At 44.5% G+C, this 22,040-nt stretch overlaps 1 protein-coding gene across 1 annotated transcript in view; it reads left to right on the top strand.

Moving 5' to 3' along the window:
- Positions 1-22,040, top strand: part of ADAM12 (ADAM metallopeptidase domain 12) — a 275,547-nt gene that overhangs the window by 152,238 nt on the left and 101,269 nt on the right. Inside the window, exon 10 of the mRNA XM_068258874.1 lies at positions 15,539-15,628. Within this exon, the coding sequence (XP_068114975.1) occupies positions 15,539-15,628 (90 nt within the window). The remainder of the gene's footprint in view (positions 1-15,538; positions 15,629-22,040) is intronic.

The following is a 22,040-nucleotide window of genomic DNA, read 5'->3' as shown; positions in this document are numbered from 1 at the left end:
ACCAGGATCATTAGGGAGCCTTGCCCAAGGTCTCCTTACCGAATAGGTGCTGGCTTACTGAACAGGAAGAGCTGAGATTCAAACCCGGGTCTCCGGTGTCAGAGGCAGAGCCCTTGTACACTATCCAGACACTGCAGCGCTGCTTCCTTCAGATGAAGGATGAGTAACAGACACACGGCGGATGCTAATAAATGATATGTATTCAGACAGACATATTTATTTTTCCTGCCGCTCTCCCCTCATTGACCATCTTAAAGCACTTGAATGAGGAGTATCGGAGGAGATACGAGGTCTGCCACACTTGTGGCTAATAGAAGACTTGATGAACAGCCAGAGATTGCCGCATTCACCATGCAGATTATGATTTGTGTTGTTTATTATATCTCAACAGCCCACTCAGTCCTGTCTGACGGGTGGGCGGAGTGCTGCCACGTAGGACGCCAGCCGTACAGAAACGCTGTACATTTTTTATTCTTGTGTATCATTACCAGAGTGACAATCAGAATTGTTTTTCAATTCGTTTAGGCCGATTTCACACTGGGGTTTGGCAGCAGCTGTGCGGTGGGGCCCAGAGGCCGTCGGCTGTAATTACATGCAGGAAATGGAAGCGTTTGGAAACATTGCACATGTCACGTTTGACACACTGTAGCATTACCCGCCAACGCAAAACATCTTCCGCAGCACTTTACAGAGTACATAATCATGTCACTGACTGTCCTCAGAGGAGCTCACAATCTAATCCTACCATAGTCATAGTCTAGTGTCCTACCATATTATTATTATGTATTTATATAGTACTGACATCTCCTGCAGCACATTACAGAGTACATAGTCATGTCACTGACTGTCCTCAGAGGAGCTCACACTCTAATCCCTACTATAGTCATAGTGTAATGTCCTACCATATTATTATGAATTTATATAGCTTTGACATCTTCTGCAGCACTTTACAGAGTACATCGTCATGCCACTGACTGTCCTCAGAGGAGCTCAAATCTAATATAATTATTTATTGTATTTATAAAGTGCCAGCATATTACGCAGCGCTGGATATTAGTTTAGGTTACAGTCTTACAGACAATATTTAGGGGTGACATACAGCAATATGTGACATGCAGCAATATGACAATACAGGAATACAAGAAAAAACAGATCACACAGCACAGTATCAGTACAAGGTAATGCTTAGTCAGTCACTCACTGGATGGAGCATGGAGATCACACAGCACAGTATGAGTACCAGGTAATGCTTAGTCAGTCACTGGATGGAGCATGGAGATTAGGCAAGTTAGGTTCACTCAAATGCCTAGCATGGGTGCACAGTAATGGAGGTGCATGATCAGGTAGGACACAAAAACTTACAATCTAGACTAGAGGGAGAGGTAGGGACACGAAAGGTAGGGGACCAGAGTTCAGCTGTGGGTTTACAGCACTTGTGAGGAGTGGTAGGCCAGAGTGAAAAGGTGAGTTTTGAGGGCCTTCTTGAAGATGTTGTATAATGTCCTACCATGTTATTATTATGTATTTGTATAATAATAATATGGTAGGACATTACACGACTATGGTAGGATTAGATTGTGAGCTCCTCTGAGGACAGTCAGTGACATGACTATGTACTCTGTAATGTGCTGCAGGAGATGTCAGTGCTATATAAATACATAATAATAATATGGTAGGACATTAGACTATGACTATGGTAGGATTAGAGTGTGAGCTCCTCTGAGGGCAGTCAGTGACATGACTATGTACTCTGTAATGTGCTGCAGGAGATGTCAGTGCTATATAAATACATAATAATAATATGGTAGGACATTAGACTATGACTATGCTAGGATTAGAGTGTGAGCTCCTTTGAGGACAGTCAGTGACATGACTATCTACACTGTAAAGTGTTGCAGAAGGTGTCAGTGCTGTATAAATACATAATAATAATATGGTAGGACATTAGACTATGACTATGGTGGGATTAGATTGTGAGCTCCTCTGAGGACAGTCAGTGACATGACTATGTACTCTGTAAAGTGCTGCAGAATATGTCAGTGCTATATAAATACATAATAATAATATGGTAGGACATTACACTATGACTATGGTAGGATTAGATTGTGAGCTCCTCTGAGGACAGTCAGTAACATGACTTCTGTAATGTGCTGCAGAAGATGTCAGTGCTGTACAAATACATAATAATAATAATTGGTTTGAATTTAGTAACCTGTGGTTTTGGCATCCTTCGGAGGTGATTATTTTAATCAGAGGTATGTCGACCTTTCTTACATTAACAGTAGCTGCAGGATTTGGATTGAGCACTTTTTGGTTAATTAAAATGTGCTTGTTCTTTAAATGAACTGATACGACCGCAGTGGTTGGCAGGGAGCTTTGTAATTTGGTTATCTTGCTTGTTCTGCCTTTGGGACGTTCGCAATCACTTGTTACCGGATCTCGGGAACATTTGTAACTGTTGATTTTGCGGAGAGCGTTTGAGAAAACAACACAAGGAATCGAATTAGGTGGCAGAGAGCCCTGGTACAGTGATTAGTTCTAGGAGGCTAAGTCCAACTAATTTATAGCAGGCCTGATAAATATTTATCTTTCCAGAACCCAGAGACTTTCTCGCTCTACTGAATTTGCCCTCTCCGGGCTAAAGGGACCGGTGACTCTGGGCATTTCATCCACATGCGCCTTCTTAGAACCCAAAGTATTTACAAAACTGTGTAGGCTAAACAGCTGGTATATGGCACTAATACAGACTTTAAAGAGGAAAGTGCTTCATTTTTACAATAATTATGTATAAACGATTTAGTCAGTGTTTTCTCATTGTAAAAACTTTACTCTCCCTGATTTACATTCTGACATTTATCACATGGTGACATTTTTACTGCTGGCAGGTGATGTCAGTGGAAGGAGATGCTGTTTTCTTTTTTGGCAGTTGGAAACAGCTGTAAACAGCTATTTCCCACAATGCAATGAGGTTCACAGACAGGAAACAGCTAGGACCATGGTCCTCACAGTTTCCTGTGGGAGGGGTTTCACCACAATATCAGTCATACAGCGCCCCCTGATGGTCTGTTTGTGAAAAGGAAAAGATTTCTCATGTAAAAGGGGGTATCAGCTACTGATTGGGATGAAGTTCAATTCTTGGTCACGGATTCTCTTTAAGTGGACCTGAACTCTTGCACAGGACACAAGGAAAACATAGAGAAATGCACCCTGTATGTATTTAGAGAGTTTAGGCTGCCTAATTCCCCCTCATTTGTGACTAATGACAAGTTGTAATTTGATCTCTCAGCTCTGTCGGCTGGCTGCCTCGGCAGAGCAGCTAATTTGTAAACACAGGATGTTAACCCTATGTCTGCTTCCATGAAAGCAGGAAGTAGACACACTGCAGATTTATTGCAGGATTTGTATCAGCTGTAACACAGAAATGTTTTTTTCTTTAAAGGTTAGTTATGCTGTTGGTTTCTTTTAGAGCAGAGAGGAAGTTCTGAGTTCAAGTCCGCTTTAAAGGGAACCCGAGGTGACAGACATATGGAGGCTGACCTGTTTATTTCCTTTTACACAATGCAGATTGCCTGGCTGAGCTGCTGATCCTCTGCCTCTAATACTTTTAGCCACAGCCCCTCAACAAGCATGCAGATCAGGTGCTCTGACTGAAGTGTGGCTGGATTAGCTGCATGCTTGTTCCAGGTGTGTGGTTCAGACATTACTGCATCCAAATAGATCAGCAGGACAGCCAGGCAACTGGTGTTTATAATGAGATAAATATGGCGGGATTCGTATGTCTCTCACCTCGGATTCGTTTTAAAGCGACGCAACCTACAATGAGTTCCTCTGTGACATATCCTTATTGGTCATATAGTTATCTAGACATCTTTTATCCTAAAACATTGTCATCCATTTTAGGCTGAAGCAATAGATGCAAGGACCACACCTAGAAGTGCTCAATCTAAACTTTATTTCCACAGAAGTCTCATTGAGAATCCAATGTACTCCTGGCCAGGGGCGTAACAATAGACCCTGCAAGGGATGCAGCTGCAGTGGAGCCCAGAAGCAGCAGGGGGCCCTGTGGGGAAGAAGTTTATTTTCCCTATCCTGAGAGACTGACAACTGAGGGCACGGAGAGAGAAAACTTTCTGCACAATTTTTCAAATGACTGCATCTGCTCAGCCACTGATAAGGAACCATAGATAGTTTTGTAGACAGTCCCTATTCAGTGTTCAGCATGGTCTTGTGTACAACGCCCAGCCCCCAGCTTCTCCACCCCTTTCCCAAGGGCTCTGTACTGTAGTGATGCTGGAGAAGTCTGCAGTCCCAGTTCTGCTCCATCAAAAAATGGACAGAGTGAGTGTAGTAAGCTGAGGCTGTCGGTTTTCTGTATGTGTTTTCTGCACACCATGCGTGTCTGTATGTGTGAAAACATGCATGTTTTATCACAGAAGCTAAGGTAATTGATAGAGAAAATGCCTGCAGTGCTTCACTGCTGTTTTTATCTGCATGGGGAAAACACATTGAAGTGTGCACCTGCCAAATGAATAACATTGGTTCTCAGTTTACCTGTGCAGAAAGTGAGGGGGGGGGCATCCAAAGTTTCGCAGGGGGGCCCAGTGATTTCTTGTTATGCCCCTCCTCCTGGCCTGCTGGCTTTACACTGCTGAATGGAATTCAAATGATGTGGCCGTTTCGCTCCTATAATGTATGCAGTCATCCTGTTTAAACTGCTCACCCCATCATATACAGTACATGAGCTGCTACCTCCATGCATTTCCTCATTAATCCCCGGAAACCACCAATGCTCCACCCAGGAGAGCCTTTTGTCCTCTTGCTTAGTCACCTCCTCCCACTCCCGCATCCAGGACTTCTCACGAGCATCACCTCTCCTTTGGAACTCTCTCCCCTTGCCTCTCTCCATCATGCTCCAGGCCTGGAAACCTTCAAACGTTCTCTCAAAACACACCTGTTCAGAGAAGCCTATAATTTGCTATAGGTAGCATTAGAAGTTCACTGCCTCATCTGCAGTGGCGTAGCTAAGGAGCTGGGGGCCCCGATGGAAGTTTTACATTGGGGCCCCCCAAGCACTCTATACATAACAATTGATACAGTGCACCAAAACCTGCCAATGGCAACTACAGTGTCAGAGGTGCAAGAAGGGGATGGGGGACAGTTTGTTAAGGATTACCACTATTCCAAGTATCTATAGAAGTGATTATTATGAGCACAGGACCAATAGAGAGCTAATATTGTAGTTGAGAGAGGGCCCTTCAGGGCCCCTCTGGCCTAAGGGCCCCGATGTGGTCGCAACCTCTGCAACCCCTATTGCTACGCCCCTGCTCATCTGCTAACCCCAGTGTCTCCTCCCCTGATGTCTCCAACCCACTACTCTCTAGAGTACAAGCTCTGAAGGGCAGGGACCTCCTCCTAGTGTTTCTTATTCTGCTGTAATTTATTATATGAACATGCACCAGTATTGGTGATGTCTCAGACCACACAACAACTATGTATGTGTTTGTATTGCCGGATGTGTGAATTGTACACAGTTTTGATCTTCTTGCACAATGTAAAGTGGTACAGAAGATGTTGGTGCTACATAAATAAAAAATGATTAATAACATTACCACTATGCCACCGGGCAGCACAGGGAGGGGTTCCTCCGTACACTCTGGTTTCCTCCCTCATCCCAAAAACATACATATAAGTTAATTGGCTTCCCCGATACATACATAGACACATGACTATGGTAGGGACATTACACATGACTATGGTAGGGACATTACACATGACTATGGTAGGGACATTAGACTATGACTATGGTAGGATTAGATTGTGAGCTCCTCTGAGGACAGTCAGTGACATGACTATGTACTCTGTAATGTGCTGCAGAAGATGTCAGTGCTATATAAATACATAATAATAATATGGTAGGACATTACACTATGGCTATGGTAGGATTAGATTTGAGCTCCTCTGAGGACAGTCAGTGACATGACTATGTACTCTGTAAAGTGCTGCAGAAGATGTCAGTGCTATATAAATACATAATAATAATAATATGGTAGGACATTACACTTTTACTATGGTAGGATTAGATTGTGAGCTCCTCTGAGGACAGTCAGTGACATGACTATGTACACTGTAAAGTGCTGCAGAAGATGTCAGTGCTATATAAATACATAATAATAATATGGTAGGACATTAGACTATGACTATTGTAGGTATTAGATTGTGAGCTCCTCTGAGGACAGTCAGTGACATGACTATGTACTCTGTAAAGTGCTGCAGAAGATGTCAGTGCTATATAAATACATAATAATAATAATATGGTAGGACATTACACTTTTACTATGGTAGGATTAGATTGTGAGCTCCTCTGAGGACAGTCAGTGACATGACTATGTACTCTGTAATGTGCTGCAGGAGATGTCAGTGCTATATAAATACATAATAATAATATGGTAGGGACATTAGACTATGACTATGGTAGGATTAGAGTGTGAGCTCCTATGAGGACAGTCATTGACATGACTATGTACTCTGTAATGTGCTGCAGATGATGTCAGTGCTATATAAATACATAATAATAATATGGTAGGACATTCGACTATGACTATGGTAGGATTAGAGTGTGAGCACCTCTGAGGACAGTCAGTGACATGACTATGTACTCTGTAATGTGCTGCAGATGATGTCAGTGCTATATAAATACATAATAATGTGGTAGGATATTAGACTATGACTATGGTAGGATTAGAGTGTGAGCACCTCTGAGGACAGTCAGTGACATAACTATGTACTCTTAAATGTGCTGCAGATGATGTCAGTGCTATATAAATACATAATAATAATAATATGGTAGGACATTCGACTATGACTATGGTAGGATTAGATTGTGAGCTCTGTACAGCGCTGCAGAAGATGTCAGGCTGAATAAATACTAAATAATAATAATTAACAATCCCTTCCCCCGTATAACGTGCAGCTATCAGGTCCCCTGTAAGTAGTTCCCCGTATAATAGGCAGTGGGGGATCCAGGATAGCCAGATTTAGCTGCCACTGAACACACGACTCTCATATTACGGATAAATCCCATACATTAGAGTTCTCTTTATGTATAGCTTATTATACCTGCGGCGCACCTTGTAGCACTCCTCGCTCCACACATTTTTAAACCTGGTAAATATGCCTCATTTGCGTGATCCGGTGCTGAGCGGCCATCATTTACATACGCGGAGTTCCCCCGCTCGTCGCTGGTTTCCGAAGTGCCGCAGCGTTTTGGCGAGGGCAGGAAATCGCTTATCTGGCCGAGTGGAGGAATTATTTCGGATGGCGGTAAGATACTCTGTTTTCAGCCGACTTTGACAACCGCGGTGATCCAATCAGAAGAGAAAAATAAAACAATAAAAAAGCGTCTTTTTCTCCCGCATTTCGCTTTGTTTCCAGCGTGGGCCCTCTGACTGTAGACGAGATCGATTTAACATGACAAAGCGGGGTATTTTTTTGTTTGCTACATCATCGCTGAGCGGTTTGCAGGCAGCGTTCTGAAAGCCTCTGCGGAGACGTGCAATCTCGCCCCGCGTTCGCTGCCGACGCGGCTGCCACTTACTCTGATTGCATCTCGGGCCATTGTTTTCCCCCTCTCCCGGGCCTGACGCTTCAGCAAGTAAACAGCATTTGCAGCAAATTGCACCATAAATGGATCAGAAATAAAAGTTTATGTATAATACGTAGCAAAGGCCACACAATAGGAATAAATGTAAAAGTTTAGAAGGTAGAGGCGGCGTTCGAGCTGCAGTCATTTCCCGGAAATCACTGTAATCACCGCAAGTTGTTAAGAGTCATTTTAGGCCGACTGCGAGAACATGATCTCAACAGGTTGCTTAAAGTGTAACGGAACAATGGCGCCATTTAACAAAAAGGGAAAAAAACATCGAGATCGGCTTTTACCTGCGGCCTCCAGCCGAGATGGGAGACTAGGATTCTAAAGTTGAATGTTAAGCTGGGTACATAAACTAGAGATTCATCTGCTGGAATTATTGTTAAGAAACCTACAAGTGTCTCCTGACTCCACTGTTGTTGATCCCTCAGCAGGGCTGTTTCTAAGCACAGGCTGTCCAGGCACAGGCCTAGGTTGCCCTCTAGTGATAATAGTACATAACTGCATGGTCTATTTTAGTTAAATTCTTGGGTGATAGTACGATTATTCATCCTCTCCCTTCCCTCTCTAAAATGTGTGTGTGTGTGTGTGTGTGTGGTGGGGGGGGGGGGGGCTGTTGCGAGGGTCTAGAGGAGAAGTAGGCCAAACCTTGTTGTGTCCGGTGCAGCAAATAAGTCGAACAGCCCTGTCAGTCATGTTGCATCACTAATGACTGACCTCTATAGTTCCATTGTAGTTTCTGCAGTGGGCCGCCTGCCACTTTATACTACCGCCTCCCCTCTCCGGAGAACAGAACGGGATTCTGAGCTGTGTGTCTGTACAATGATCATTCCCAGAAACATCAGCCATTGAAAGTATGTATGGGACTGACCATATATGGTGCTTGGACTGGGGATAGGAGGCCCGACACTCTAGAATCTTGAGTGAAGATTTTGGAATCTCGATTGAAGTTTATGAACATTAGAGTTTGCTTTTATTTGGACTTTTTGTTTGTTTGATGGGGTTGGCTCCACATATCCCACCCTACCCCGCCCCTAATTAATACCACCCACTTGGCCATGAACCTTAAAGAGTGCAACTTTTACACTCTACCCTCATCTGTGATGGGGTTGTTTATACAGTATAGACCAGGGCCAGATTTACCATAAGGCAGTGTAGGTACGTGCCTACAGGCGTCTGATGATGGAAAGGCGGCTCACTTCCCCCTCCTTGTGCCTCCCTTCCTCCTTCTTTATGCAGAGTCCTGATGAGAGTGTAAATGAGGTTACTCACCCAGCTCTCAGCATTCCACTGACCAGATCTCCCTTCAGTCAGGGGCACCTCTAGCTACTTAATATTGAGGGTATCTCTAGCTACCTAATGCTAAGGGGCACCTGTAACTACCTATGACAGGCAAGGGAAGTAAGGGAGAAGTGACAGCAGGGACAGCCAGCACACTTGTGGTGCAGTTCGGAGAAGGTTTATAGGTTCATGGAGGTGGAAGTCTAAGAAGCCAGGACATCTGTGCCTATAGGCTCCTGTGACATACATCCAGGGCCGGTTCAAGTAACAATTGAGCTCTAGGGCAAAATTATCCTGGGGCCCCCCAACAGACCCCCCCCCCCCCCCGACCAAAAAGCGCCATTAGAGGCCCTTTGTTGCAGCCAAATTTCCCTCCTGGGCCCCTGAGCTGGCTGCTGACCCTTCTCCAATCACCTCCCAACTTAACAGACTGTGCAGAGTCCCTGGAGAGCAACAGTTAAGAAGGGGAGGGACACCTTGGGGGCCCCTACAGGCTCTGGGGCCCTTGGCCAATTGCCCATTTTTTCCTATGGTAGCTCCGGCCCTGCGTACATCCGAGCCTGGTATAGACCGATGGATAGGCAAATGGTCTAAAATAACTATTGCATACAATTTCAGAGCACCCCACCAAATTCCTGTGGCCAACAGCTGCTCATCGGGAAATGTGGGACATCACACACATTCAACAGCTGAACAATCGTGGATTTCGCTGAACTTCGTTAGATGACCATCCATTGTGTTGGAGCAACACTAGGACTAGGTGGTCAACAAGATGCAAATATTTCTGGCTTGCATGCAAATTTCATGTTAATTGTATTTATCCTGGCATAGGGCCAATCAGTTAGACCTCCTGACGATTCTGATTGGCCCCTTTCCAAGTCGCCTACAATAAAATTTGCAGGCAAGCCAGAAGTAATTGCATCTCATTGACCTGTTCTACTCTAAACACCGCCCTTGTGGGGCACGGTGTGATGATGTCACCTCATTACCCCTCCCACAGACCTATGGAAAGGCCCCTTTTTCCTGCATCACATGAGTCTCACTTTTACAGTGTTATAGCTTGTAAAATAAGTTTAATGTACAAATTGTGATACTACAGATGCTGAACGGGAGTTTTTAATCTTCAGACTTGTGGTACAACTTTAAAAAACATGAATCTGTGACTAAGACACGTCTTTCATTCTCTCACGATATCCACGTTTAATCTGTTACTGAGACGCAAATAGCAAAGTGGTCAGCGACAATTAAGGAGGCATTGCGGAGCTCTGACTATAAATGGGCAAGGATGGCAGATCTATTACTTACGAGCATTTTCTAGCTAATGAATCCAGGATGAGGTCACTGTGTATAAATATCCTTCGTGTCAGCGTTTGATTTGATAGTCGCCTGAAATAAGTCATCTGAAGAGTTTAACTTCTGGATGGCATTTTATGGCCCCGGCAAACAAATAAATAAAATATTTATGGGCGCTTGCTTGGCTCACACTAGGATATTGATCAGACGGTGCAAGCAGCGACAACAACCCCTAGCAGCCAATCAGATTTCACTGAGCCAGATTAGGTTTTTCAGTTGGTTGATACTGTATATGTTAGTGCAATTTGTTATTATTACTGAACAAGCTTTTTTTAAAAAATTTGTGTTAAAGATTGCCTCCTGCTTTGTGCGGGAAATTGCTCATGTTGGCAGAGAAGAGTTGGGGCTCAGGGCTGGGACCCGCTAGGACAATTTTCGCAGTGTATTTGGATCCCCAATAATTCCAAAAAACGCTTTGCCAATGTTTTTAAATCTAATTGCAATCGCAGGACATGCAGCATTTTGGGCGCATTTGTGCTCAATGCTGTGTATAGTAGTGATGCAAAATCACCTTGAAAAGTGTTTTTGCAGTGACTCGGAGGACCGAGCGTTAAGCATTTTAAATAAAGTTATTTATACTTACCAAGTGTCCCGACATCTGGCTTCCGCCCCGCCCCGCCCCCTAGCAGAAGAGGTCATTTGCTTCTCTGATTGGTCCAAGAGATGCACCTATCACCTATTCCATTTAGGGGGCGGGGCTACAGACAGGAAGAAAAACTCTAATCGGAAGGGCTGTACAGTTTACAGTTTCCAAATCGAGTGAAACGCAAGCGCCCTAGAAATTGCTACACACAGTGCTGCAGCGATTCCTAGCGGGATCCAGCCATTACTGCAGCATGGTTTGCGCAGTCTGTACTTCAGGCAGAGTAGTGACTTCATCATGATTGAAAAACATTGACTCTGTTTGTAGTTTTAAACATTCAGAGCTTGCTGTAAAATGAAACGGAAAGATACATTTCAATTATGTAGCACTCAGATGTCAAAGCAATTTTTACTTAATAAAATTTGAATGTCATTTCAGCTAAATGCCATTTTCCATTTTGGAGAGAGCGGGAAAAGTTAGAACCAGTCTCATGTTCCTACTGTTGCCTTTGTACTTCACAGCCCAACTATTTTTACTTATTTGATTTTAACCACTTCGCATCCAGACCTTGTTTGACATTGTAGCTACGTCCCTATTTAATCAGCAAGAACTTTATCCCTACTTATGACACCTAAATCAAATATGTATCATTTTTTTCAAGACTAGGCTTTCATTGTATGGCATTTTGATCCTTGAACAATTTTGTTGTCTATGCATTTTAATAGGGAAAAAGAGAAAAAAAACTGGAAAAAAACAGAAACAAAAACAGTTTTACCAATTCCAGTTTAAAAATAATAATCGCTGTTGTAGATAAACACAAATTTTGTTCAGCTATTTCTACTGTTTATCACAAAACTTAAATTACGTTACTGTCACAATTTATAGTGGAGATATTTGATTTTGTAATAATGCTACGGTGTGTATTTTTGACTATGAACCGAGAAAATAAAAGCATTTATAATGGTAAAAATCAATGTTATTGGCTCAGGGAACCTTTCACCCAATTAGTGCTGCAGCAGATAGTGCCGGAGGTTTGCACAGGAGCAAGCCCAATCCTGCACAGCACTGCTTCTGCTACAAGACGTATATCTACTGACTCGTGGCTTAGATGAAGTCACAGAGGACTTAGATATACTGTAGTGGTGGAAAAAGTGGTTAAAGTGCCAACATATTACACAGTGCTGAACAATAAATAGGGAGACAGACAACAAGGAACATGCAACAGAGATTAAAGTGAACATGAAGTGAGAGGGATATGGAATGAGAGGGGCTGCAGTACATGGATGATACACATGGAAAAGGGGGCTGCACATGGAATTAGAGGGGTTTGAAGGTTTCGAATGATGCGGCACGCCAGATGGCTGTTGGAAGGAAGTTCCAGAGAGTGGGGTAAGCGCTTGAGAAGTCCCGTAGTCTCACATGGGAGTGGAAAATGCACGTGGCAGTCTGAGGACAGTCAGTGACATGACTGTGTACTCTGCAAACTGCTGCAGGAGATGTCAGTGCTATATAAATACATAATAATATTTATAATCTAGTAGGATATTAGACTATGACTATGGTAGGATTAGAGTGTGAGCTCCTCTGAGGACAGTCAGTGACATGACTATGTACTCTGTAATGTGCTGCAGAAGATGTCAGTGCTATATAAATACATAATAATAGGGTAGGACATTAGATGTTGCCTGTGGTAAGGATTACATTGTGAGCTCCTCTGAGGACAGTCAGTGACATGACTATGTACTCTGTAATGTGCTTGGGATGATGTCAGTGCTATATAAATACATAATAATAATAATATGGTAGGACATTACACTATGACTATGGTAGGATTAGATTGTGAGCTCCTCTGAGGACAGTCAGTGACATGACTATGTACTCTGTAATGTGCTGCAGAAGATGTCAGTGCTATATAAATACATAATAATAATATGGTAGGACATTACACTATGGCTATGGTAGGATTAGATTTGAGCTCCTCTGAGGACAGTCAGTGACATGACTATGTACTCTGTAAAGTGCTGCAGAAGATGTCAGTGCTATATAAATACATAATAATAATAATATGGTAGGACATTACACTATTACTATGGTAGGATTAGATTGTGAGCTCCTCTGAGGACAGTCAGTGACATGACTATGTACACTGTAAAGTGCTGCAGAAGATGTCAGTGCTATATAAATACATAATAATAATATGGTAGGACATTACACTATGACTATGGTAGGATTAGATTGTGAGCTCCTCTGAGGACAGTCAGTGACATGGCTATATACTCTGTAAAGTGCTGCAGGAGATGTCAGTGCTATATAAATACATAATAATAACCATATAAAGGTTAATTTTGAAAAACTTAAACAACTAAAGGCATGATTTACTAGAGCACATACTATTGTATTTTGCTTTTCATGCCATGGCTATGCGGCAGTGGTGCTCACCGCCAGGTCGTGATCACGCTTACGCGTGGATTCACGACCATTTTGACGCATTCCGCCTCGGACACGCTAAGCCGTGAATAGATTTTCAACCGCGAAAATCTGCTTCGGCTTCGCGTGAATGCGGACAGAAATCCGCATTCACGCTCGTGAAACCCGGCACTGAAGTCGTGGTTAGCGGAAATGCGTCAAACTATGCGGAAGTGACACATTGCAGGCCAATCAGAGTGCCCCAGCCAGGCCCTAGCAACCAATCACAGGAGGGGAGCTATGCCCTCCCCTCCTGAATATAAAGCGGCGGCCATGATGGAAAAGCTCTGTCCTTGCTAGACTGTGGTGCCGAGAGGATTATCTCCAGGCCATTGTTGTTTGAGCAAGTGCATTTATTGTGTTAAAAACAAAGCGTTTTTTTTGCTAACACTACTCTTATACTGTACACAGTTAGCTAGTCAGTGAGTGATTGCTGTAGTTAGTTTTAGTCAGTGTAGTGTAGTGGGAGTGTGGGAGTCTAGTGATTATTTAACTGTGTGTAGTGCAGGCAGGTTCAGTGCTGCAGTGTAGTCAGTGTAGTGGGAGTGGGGATTATCTGTGTGTAGTGCAGGCAGGCAGGTTAGTGCAGCTGCAGTGTTCACTTGTATATTCCAGTGGCAGTTATACACTTGTACTATTTGCAGGCAGCCAGTCACACCGCCGGCGCCGCCACTCTCTGCCAGCGCTCTTCATTCATTCTGTCAGTGACCTTGTGCCGTGCCCAGTGCCCACTGCTCGCTCGCTGGCATATAAGCATCTCATTAAACAGTGTGACATCCTTGTGTTCCCACTGCATCCTTCAGTGACCTAGTTGTATATCCAGTGCCCACTGCTGTGCCCACTGCATCCTTCAGTGACCTTGTACTGTGCCCACTGCATCCTTCAGTGCCGTTGTACTGTGCCTGGTGCATCCTTCAGTGACCTTGTACTGTGCCCACTGCATCCAGTGATTCATTACTAGCAACATGTCTGGCAGGGTTTCACGGGGTGAGAGGAAAGGGAGTTCAATTGCCTCAGCCACTTCTGGGACTGCTCCACGTCCATTGTCCTCCTCCTCCTGACTCAGTCGCTTCCACCAATGTACTCTGTCTGCGTTCACACTGCCCGGGTCACTGGGTGCATTTAATTTTTTGGCCAGCACTATGACGCTGTGCTGCTACTACTACTACCAGTATGTTGCCGTGGTCCTTCTGTGCTGCTGAACTGACCGCCCGCATAGTCCTTCTCCTGACTCAGTCGCTACCACCACTGCACTCTGCGTTCACACTGCCCGTGTCCACTGACAACTCTGCTGCGATGTCATTGCTAATTGCTGCAAAAAAACCCCAAAAACAAATTACAAAAACCTCTCTGGGGCCTTTTTGGCGTCAGCCACTCATCCTCCTCCAGCGGTACCTTCGCCGCCAAGTGCCATTGGAACTCGCCTTCACCTCTTTGACTGCTTAACGCGTATATCCTTTTTTAAAACCACTTATTACCATTTAATAGCCCCATTTAAATTGTTGATTTCACTTTAAAATCCATTTTCTCAAAAAAAAATTTTTTGGGGGGAATTTTTTATGTTGAAGTTGTGTTGCCCCTTATCACCTCGATAATCCATGCAATTTGGGGGATTGTAGCATGTATGGGGGCTTTGTTATTAACGTTAAAAGAAAATCAGCCTCCGGGCGGGAATCCACGCGTGATTACGCCATTCACGGTAGAAAATCCGCGTGGTTGCGTGGACGCGGACGAAAATCTGCATGCGGCGGGGCCGAATGCGGATTTTTTTTTTGCAACCACGCGGATTGCCGAATTCGTGGATGAGGCACATCCGAGCATCCCTGCTATGCGGTAGTTTCACAAAACAAAAAGGTCAGTCCCCATCTCTCTGCATATAATCTATGGTACAGTGCGCTGTAGATGATGTATTCATTCTTTATGTTGGGCTTAAGTTGTGCAAACCGTCCAGCGCCAAGCTCCACCCCCCCCCCCCCCCCCCCCCCGCCGCTGGCACGGGCGCTCGCTCCATACAGCCACCTTGGGCTCAGCTTTCTTCATTCCACTTTGAAGTCAGCGAGGGGGAGAGAATATGAGTAGGTTAGAAATAGCTCTTCTGTGCCCAAGTGAGTCTTGAAGGATGAATAAGCCGCCTTTGTGAGCACAGAGGAGACATTTACTGCTGAGCGAAGCCGTTACGCTCTAAGCCTTGTCTCTGAATCTCTCCGCAGGAATGTACCAACCCTTGCTGCAATGCCAGCACGTGCCAGCTCGCGCCAGGAGCCGTGTGCGCCCATGGACTGTGCTGCGAAGGCTGCCAGGTAAGACGCATGATACAGATACAATACCTACCACGCCCAATGTACAGGCTGTGGTCAGAATGATTAATTAGTTATCAAATAATGTTATATTGGTTTCAGTGTAAAGGATACCCGAGGTGACATGTGACATGATGAGATAGACATGTGTATGTACGGAGCCTAGCACCCAAATAACTATGCTGTGATCCTTTTTTTCTTTCTCTGCCTGAAAGAGTTAAAAAAAAGGATTTTCAGCCCCAAAATTAAATTCCATTTACCCACTGCTCTGTGTTCATTATGCAGCCTGGAACCTCACCCTGCAGTGCAAGCACTCCAATCTAATCAGAAACGTTTCCGTTGTAATAAATCGTATCTGTCATTCTGGCTGTATTTGGTACATTGCCGATGAGAAGGAAGCTTGTCATCACCCCTCCCACATTTCTGCTCCTCACTGATTGGCCGAGGGCAGTTTTCAAGGCTGAAATCTGATGTTGCTGTGCTCACATGTTTACAAAGCTAGATAGCTATGACAGTGCAGAATCTAGGAGAAAAAAGTAAGGGAAGTAATGACATCATTATTGGCTTCAGTCAGAGGGAATGAAGATGGCAAATGCCAGAAACAGAATTCTCTTTATCAATTCACTGTTTACGTGGACAGTACAATACATGTGTTATGTAAGGAGAGCAAGTAGTTATCTACTTATGTATGTTTTTTTTCTTCCTGATATAGTATGGATAATCCTCCTGCTTTAAACATCAGGAATGCAAAAGAGAGAGTGTTTCGGCCCAGGTCAGGACCAGGTGGCACTACAGCCCTCTATAGCATAACCATCACTGATAAGGAATAACAAGCATAAAATGCTTTCCTGGGAGAAAATGCAGTCTGAGAGCAGAAATGAGATTAAAAAGGGTCAGTAGTTCATAGATTTTAGCTCTGACATACTTCAATGCATGTGTCATTGAGCAGAGACATTGAAACTGTAAAAACATAAAAAGTAGATTTAAATATAAAATAAAACTGTGGGATAGCAAAAAAAAGGTCATTTTTTTGGAGGAGGGGGATAGATACAATTGTTTTTCTCATCAGTTTTTCACCTGTGTTTCCATGAAGGAAATCCAGGACATTGTTTAACCAGCTGAGCGGTCTGGACGAGCTCAGCTCGTCCAACACCGCCAGAGGCTGCTGCTCAGGCCCTGCTGGGCCGATTTTTGTCAAATAAAAAGCAGCACACGCAGCCGGCACTTTGCCAGCCGCATGTGCTGCCTGATCGCCGCCGCTCTGCGGCGATCCGCCGCGAGCAGCGGCGAAAGAGGGTCCCCCCAGCCGCCTGAGCCCAGCGTAGCCGGAACAAAAAGTTCCGGCCAGCGCTAAGGGCTGGATCGGAGGCGGCTGACGTCAGGACGTCGGCTGACGTCGATGACGTCACTCCGCTCGTCGCTATGGCGACGATCTAAGCAAAACAAGGAAGGCCGCTCATTGCGGCCTTCCTTGTTTATTCTGGGCGCCGGAGGCGATCGGAAGAACGCCTCCGGAGCGCCCTCTAGTGGGCTTTCATGCAGCCAACTTTCAGTTGGCTGCATGAAATAGTTTTTTTTTTATTTAAAAAAAACCCTCCCGCAGCCACCCTGGCGATTTAATCAGAACGCCAGGGTGGTTAAAGTTACCTGCATACAACTGTTAATGGAATGAGGTCTAAGTTGTAAATTGTCCCCGCCCATTCTTCCCTCATTAACGAGACGAGAGGTGACGAGAGGAGGTAACAGTTGACCAATAAGAGAAGCATAATTAGGGAGGAAAGAGGCGGGAACAATTTATAACTGGGGCTTGAGTCTCATGCTATATGCGGTTGTAGACAGGTTCACTTTAAAGCCCAATCCACCTAAATATGCCATCTCACAGCTTAGTGAGCAGAATGCACAGATACACAAACTGGGAGGAGGCACCACAAAGGTCTTACCGCAGGCTGAAGGTATAGAAATTGATATTATTTTCATTGACATCAGAAAGGTCAACGCGTTCCGTGGGACCTCCCCACTTCTACGGGTCTATAGTACAAACAAACACCTACAGTATAAAGCTGACAGTTGCAATAATATCATAATAAAACTGCAAGTAATAAAAAATCAATTAGTTGATTACCTTTAACTGTGACAGCAGGAACGCAACAGACCAGGACTGCGGGGAAGTGCGTTATGCTCCTGTTACGTCGGGCACAGTGAAGCAGGTACAGTCGTGTACAGTCAATGAAACTATGGTTCACTTATTGTCAACGTACGCTTTTAGCGGTAATGCACTGCGTGCAGTGCGTCACATTGCCGCAACCCGTTATACCACAGTGCTCCCACCGCACTGTGAACGCATGATTGCATCGCTGGTGCCAACACCCTGCTATAAGTGCCTTACCCTGACAACCCTCCCACCTAATGCCTAACACCCACCACTGGAGCTGGGAAAAAAGGGCACAGGCAACTAGTGGACAAAAAGGGTGCCGCCATTCACTCTCATAATAAATAACGTTTAATGGGCGCCGAGCAGGAAAAAAGGGCGCCGGAGCTAAATAACGTTTACAAACGGCGCCCGGAGATTTTTAATGATTTATAAGTGTGCTTGTGGTGATTTACGTTTATAAAATGCACCCGTGCCGAATAATGTTTATAAAAATACTAAACATATTTATCTTATTTAACTAATTAAAACATTATTTAAAGTTTTATCCCTTACTGTTTGTAAAACATTATTATTCACAAAATAAAGCGATCAGTACGTAACGTAAATTGCAATATATTTTTTTGCAGCCACAATTAAAGTAAAACATTATTATCCACATAATAAAGGGGGGTCTTAGGTTTAGGCACCACCAGGGGGGTCTTAGGTTTAGGCACCACCAGGGGGGTCTTAGGTTTAGGCACCACCAGGGGGTCTTAGGTTTAGGCACCACCAGGGGGGGTCTTAGGTTTAGGCACCACGAGGGGGGTCTTAGGTTTAGGCACCATCAGGGGGGTCTTAGGTTTAGGCACCACCAGGGGGGTCTTAGGTTTAGGCACCACCAGGGGGGTCTTAGGTTTAGGCACCACCAGGGGGGTCTTAGGTTTAGGCACCATCAGGGGGGTCTTAGGGTTAGGCACCACCAGGGGGGTCTTAGGGTTAGGCACCACCAGGGGGGTCTTAGGGCTAGGCACCACCAGGGGGGGGGGGTCTTAGGTTTAGGCACCACCAGGGGGTCTTAGGGTTAGGCACCACCAGGAGGGTCTAGGGGTTAGGGATAGGTACAGGGAGGGTTCTGTGTGAGAGTAGGCTTAGGTATAGTTTTAGTAAAATTTTAGTAATACTTACTAATGTTTTACAACACTTATTACGAACGTAGTTATATTTATATCATCGTTATAAAGAATATTTTCAGATTTTATTATAAGAACAAACCATAAATGACGGTTATTCACAATAATATACAATTATAACAATTAAACATATATTATTGTTTTTTTTAATAAACGTAATTATAAGTTTAACTTTTGAAACAGGGAAGATTAACGTTTTCACAATTGCCGATTTCATAAACATTATTTAGTGATTTATAATTTTGTAAAACATTTGTAAACGAAATATAGCACACTATTTTTATAAACGCTATTAATGATCAATTATTAATTAGCGTTTACACCCCGCGCCCTTTTTGTCCGGGCGCCCTTTTTGTACGTACGCCCCACCACTACCTATTGCTTAACATACTCCATGAGTGCCTAGAAGGACCACCTACCTAATGCCTTACCCTTAAAGAGACTCTGAAGCCTCTTAAAATTCCACTTTTTATTTAGCAATCCCCTTCTACACTATTGCCTCATGTAAAACGCCGCTATCCCGTGGCAGAATGCTGTATTTCAAACCCCCCTCCCCCAAACACCGGGGCAAAAATCCACAACTTTCCTGGTCGTGGATTTTGCTGCCCGGGGAGGCAGAGCTTTGAGCTGTAGCTCTGCCTCCATTAGCATCAATCACTGCTGATCGTTGCCTCCTCCCCGCCCCTCTCAGTGAAAGAAGACTGAGAGGGACGGGGAGAGGTGGCAATTGATGGGAGTAGAGGCAGAGTTGCAGGAAGTGCTCCCCCAATATTGCCCTGAGGATTTGGGAGGGGTTAAAAACCCATTCTGCCGTGGGATAGCAGCGTTTTACATGGGGTAATAGTGTAGAAGGAGATAGTTAAATAAAAATTGGAATTTTAAGAGGCTTCAGAGTCTCTTTAAAAGTGCCTAACCTTAACCCCCTTCCCCAGGGGCGTAGCAATAGGGGTTGCAGCGGCAGCGACCGCATCGGGGCCCTTGGGCCAGAGGGGCCCCGAAGGGCCCTACCTCAACTACAGTATTAGCTCTCTATTGGTCCTGTGCTCATAATAATCACTTCTATAGATACCTTAAATAGTGGTAATTATTAACAAACTGCTCCCCATCCCCTTCTTGCACATCTGACACTGTAGTTGCCATTGGCAGATTTTGTTGCGCCATATCAATTGTCACATATAGAGTGCTTGGGGGGGCCCCATTGTAAAAGTTGCATCGGGGCCCACAGCTCCTTAGCTACGCCACTGCCCTTCCCGTTAGTAAGTTCCTAACACTAACCTAGAAATCAGGCGCTCAAAGCACCGATTGTGCTAGCCGATTTATCTATGATCGGCTTCAAACATTAAATCCTAGGTAGTAGCTTTATTATGACCCCCTGGGTGCCCGATTACCGAAAGTTGAGACGGGTGTCTTGCCAGTCACAGCACCTAATTGACTTCATCCGCAGCACAATGTCTGTACAGCGTTTCTTCCCCAAATAGCCCCCAACCCTCATTAACTCATTAGCAGCTTTTATAGAGTTATCTCATTTGAAGCACACTGCTTTTGACTTCAGCTGGCAGAACTCGTGCTGTAAATTCTTGGACTGCTTTGATGTCTCTGCTAGCAGAGAATATAGAAACTGAAAGCAGATGTCCTCTGTTATTGTCTCACACTGCCCCCTAGTGACAAGTGGCCATAAATACACATTAGAGCAGTACTATTTAATAGCAAGCAAATGTAACAAATAAGAAATAAAAAAGTACTTAAATAAATTGGCCTGGAGCACTTGCAAACCTCTGAATCAATTGGCTGATAAAGGGTTAAAGGGGCACTATGGTGAAAAATTGTTAAAGAGAACCCGAGGTGGGTTTGAAGAATATTATCTGCATACAAAGGCTGGATCTGCCTATACAGCCCAGCTTCTGTTGCTATCCCAAACCCCCCCTAAGGTCCCCCTGCACTCTGCAATCCCTCATAAATCACAGCCACGCTGCTGACAAACAGCTTGTCAGAGCTGGCTGTGTTTATCTCTATATTGTCAGTCTGCTGCTCTCCCCGCCTCCTGCAGAACTCCAGTCCCCGCCTGCATCCCTTCCCTCCCTGCTGATTGGAGGGAAGGGACGGGGGCAGGGACCGGAGTTATGCAAGAGGCGGGGGAGCAGCTGAGACTGACACTACGGATGTAAACACAGCCTCACAGCACGGCTGTGATTTATGAGGGATTGCAGAGTGCAGAGTGTTAAGCTTGGGGGTGTAATCTCCACAGTCAGCATACAACACATAAGCTGACGTGAAGGAGGTACACACACCAGCACAAGGGATCAGGATATCCCCAGTTTAGTGGAGGAGAGGACTGACTCCAATAGGAGATTGTGGTGCACAGAGCCGGTGCAGATCTGAACAGCCACAAACACTTTCGTAATAACGTCTCAGCGCAAGGTAGCGCTGAGCGCATAAACCAGGACTGAGGAGATCAGGACAGGTAGACAGAATGAACGCTTGCTAGCTAGCGATTACTTAGCTTGCTAGCTAGCGATTACTTAGCGACAGCAAGCGTCCAAAACCAGACAGACTGGAATGAGGCAGCCAATGCGTTGCGGCGATGGCGTGCCTCACAAAGACAGGACAGGAGAGACAGGAAATAGCAGGATCGAGATAGATGAACGTAACACAGATAAATATACAATAAGTATGTTTTCCTAGCGTATTACAATTACAGCTATCAATGAAACTATTCGTAACGTCTGACTAACATATGTATATATTGGCAATGAACCGATATATGACATAAGCAGGAACTCTGACTAAGACTGAAGTAATACAGGGAACAGGACTCAGAAGGATTCGCTATCTCTTCGCAGAGATGAACGCAATCCACAAACAGGACCAGGAACAGGATAACTAGCTCAGCACGGGTGTTCACGATACGCGCAAACTACCAAAACGTGCTGGAAAACTGACTAGCTGAACACAGGAAATAAACAGTTCGTGTACGTATATATCAGCGACACTGATATATTAACGTAACACGAATACAAGGAAAATAACAAAATGCGCAAGTATGCGTATATATTGGCGATGAACCAATATATGACACAAGACAAGCAAGTAGCAA

Source organism: Hyperolius riggenbachi, chromosome 10 (assembly GCF_040937935.1).
Source record: "Hyperolius riggenbachi isolate aHypRig1 chromosome 10, aHypRig1.pri, whole genome shotgun sequence".
Classification (NCBI taxonomy): Eukaryota; Metazoa; Chordata; class Amphibia; order Anura; family Hyperoliidae; genus Hyperolius; species Hyperolius riggenbachi.
This window is presented reverse-complemented; position numbering and strand designations above follow the sequence as displayed.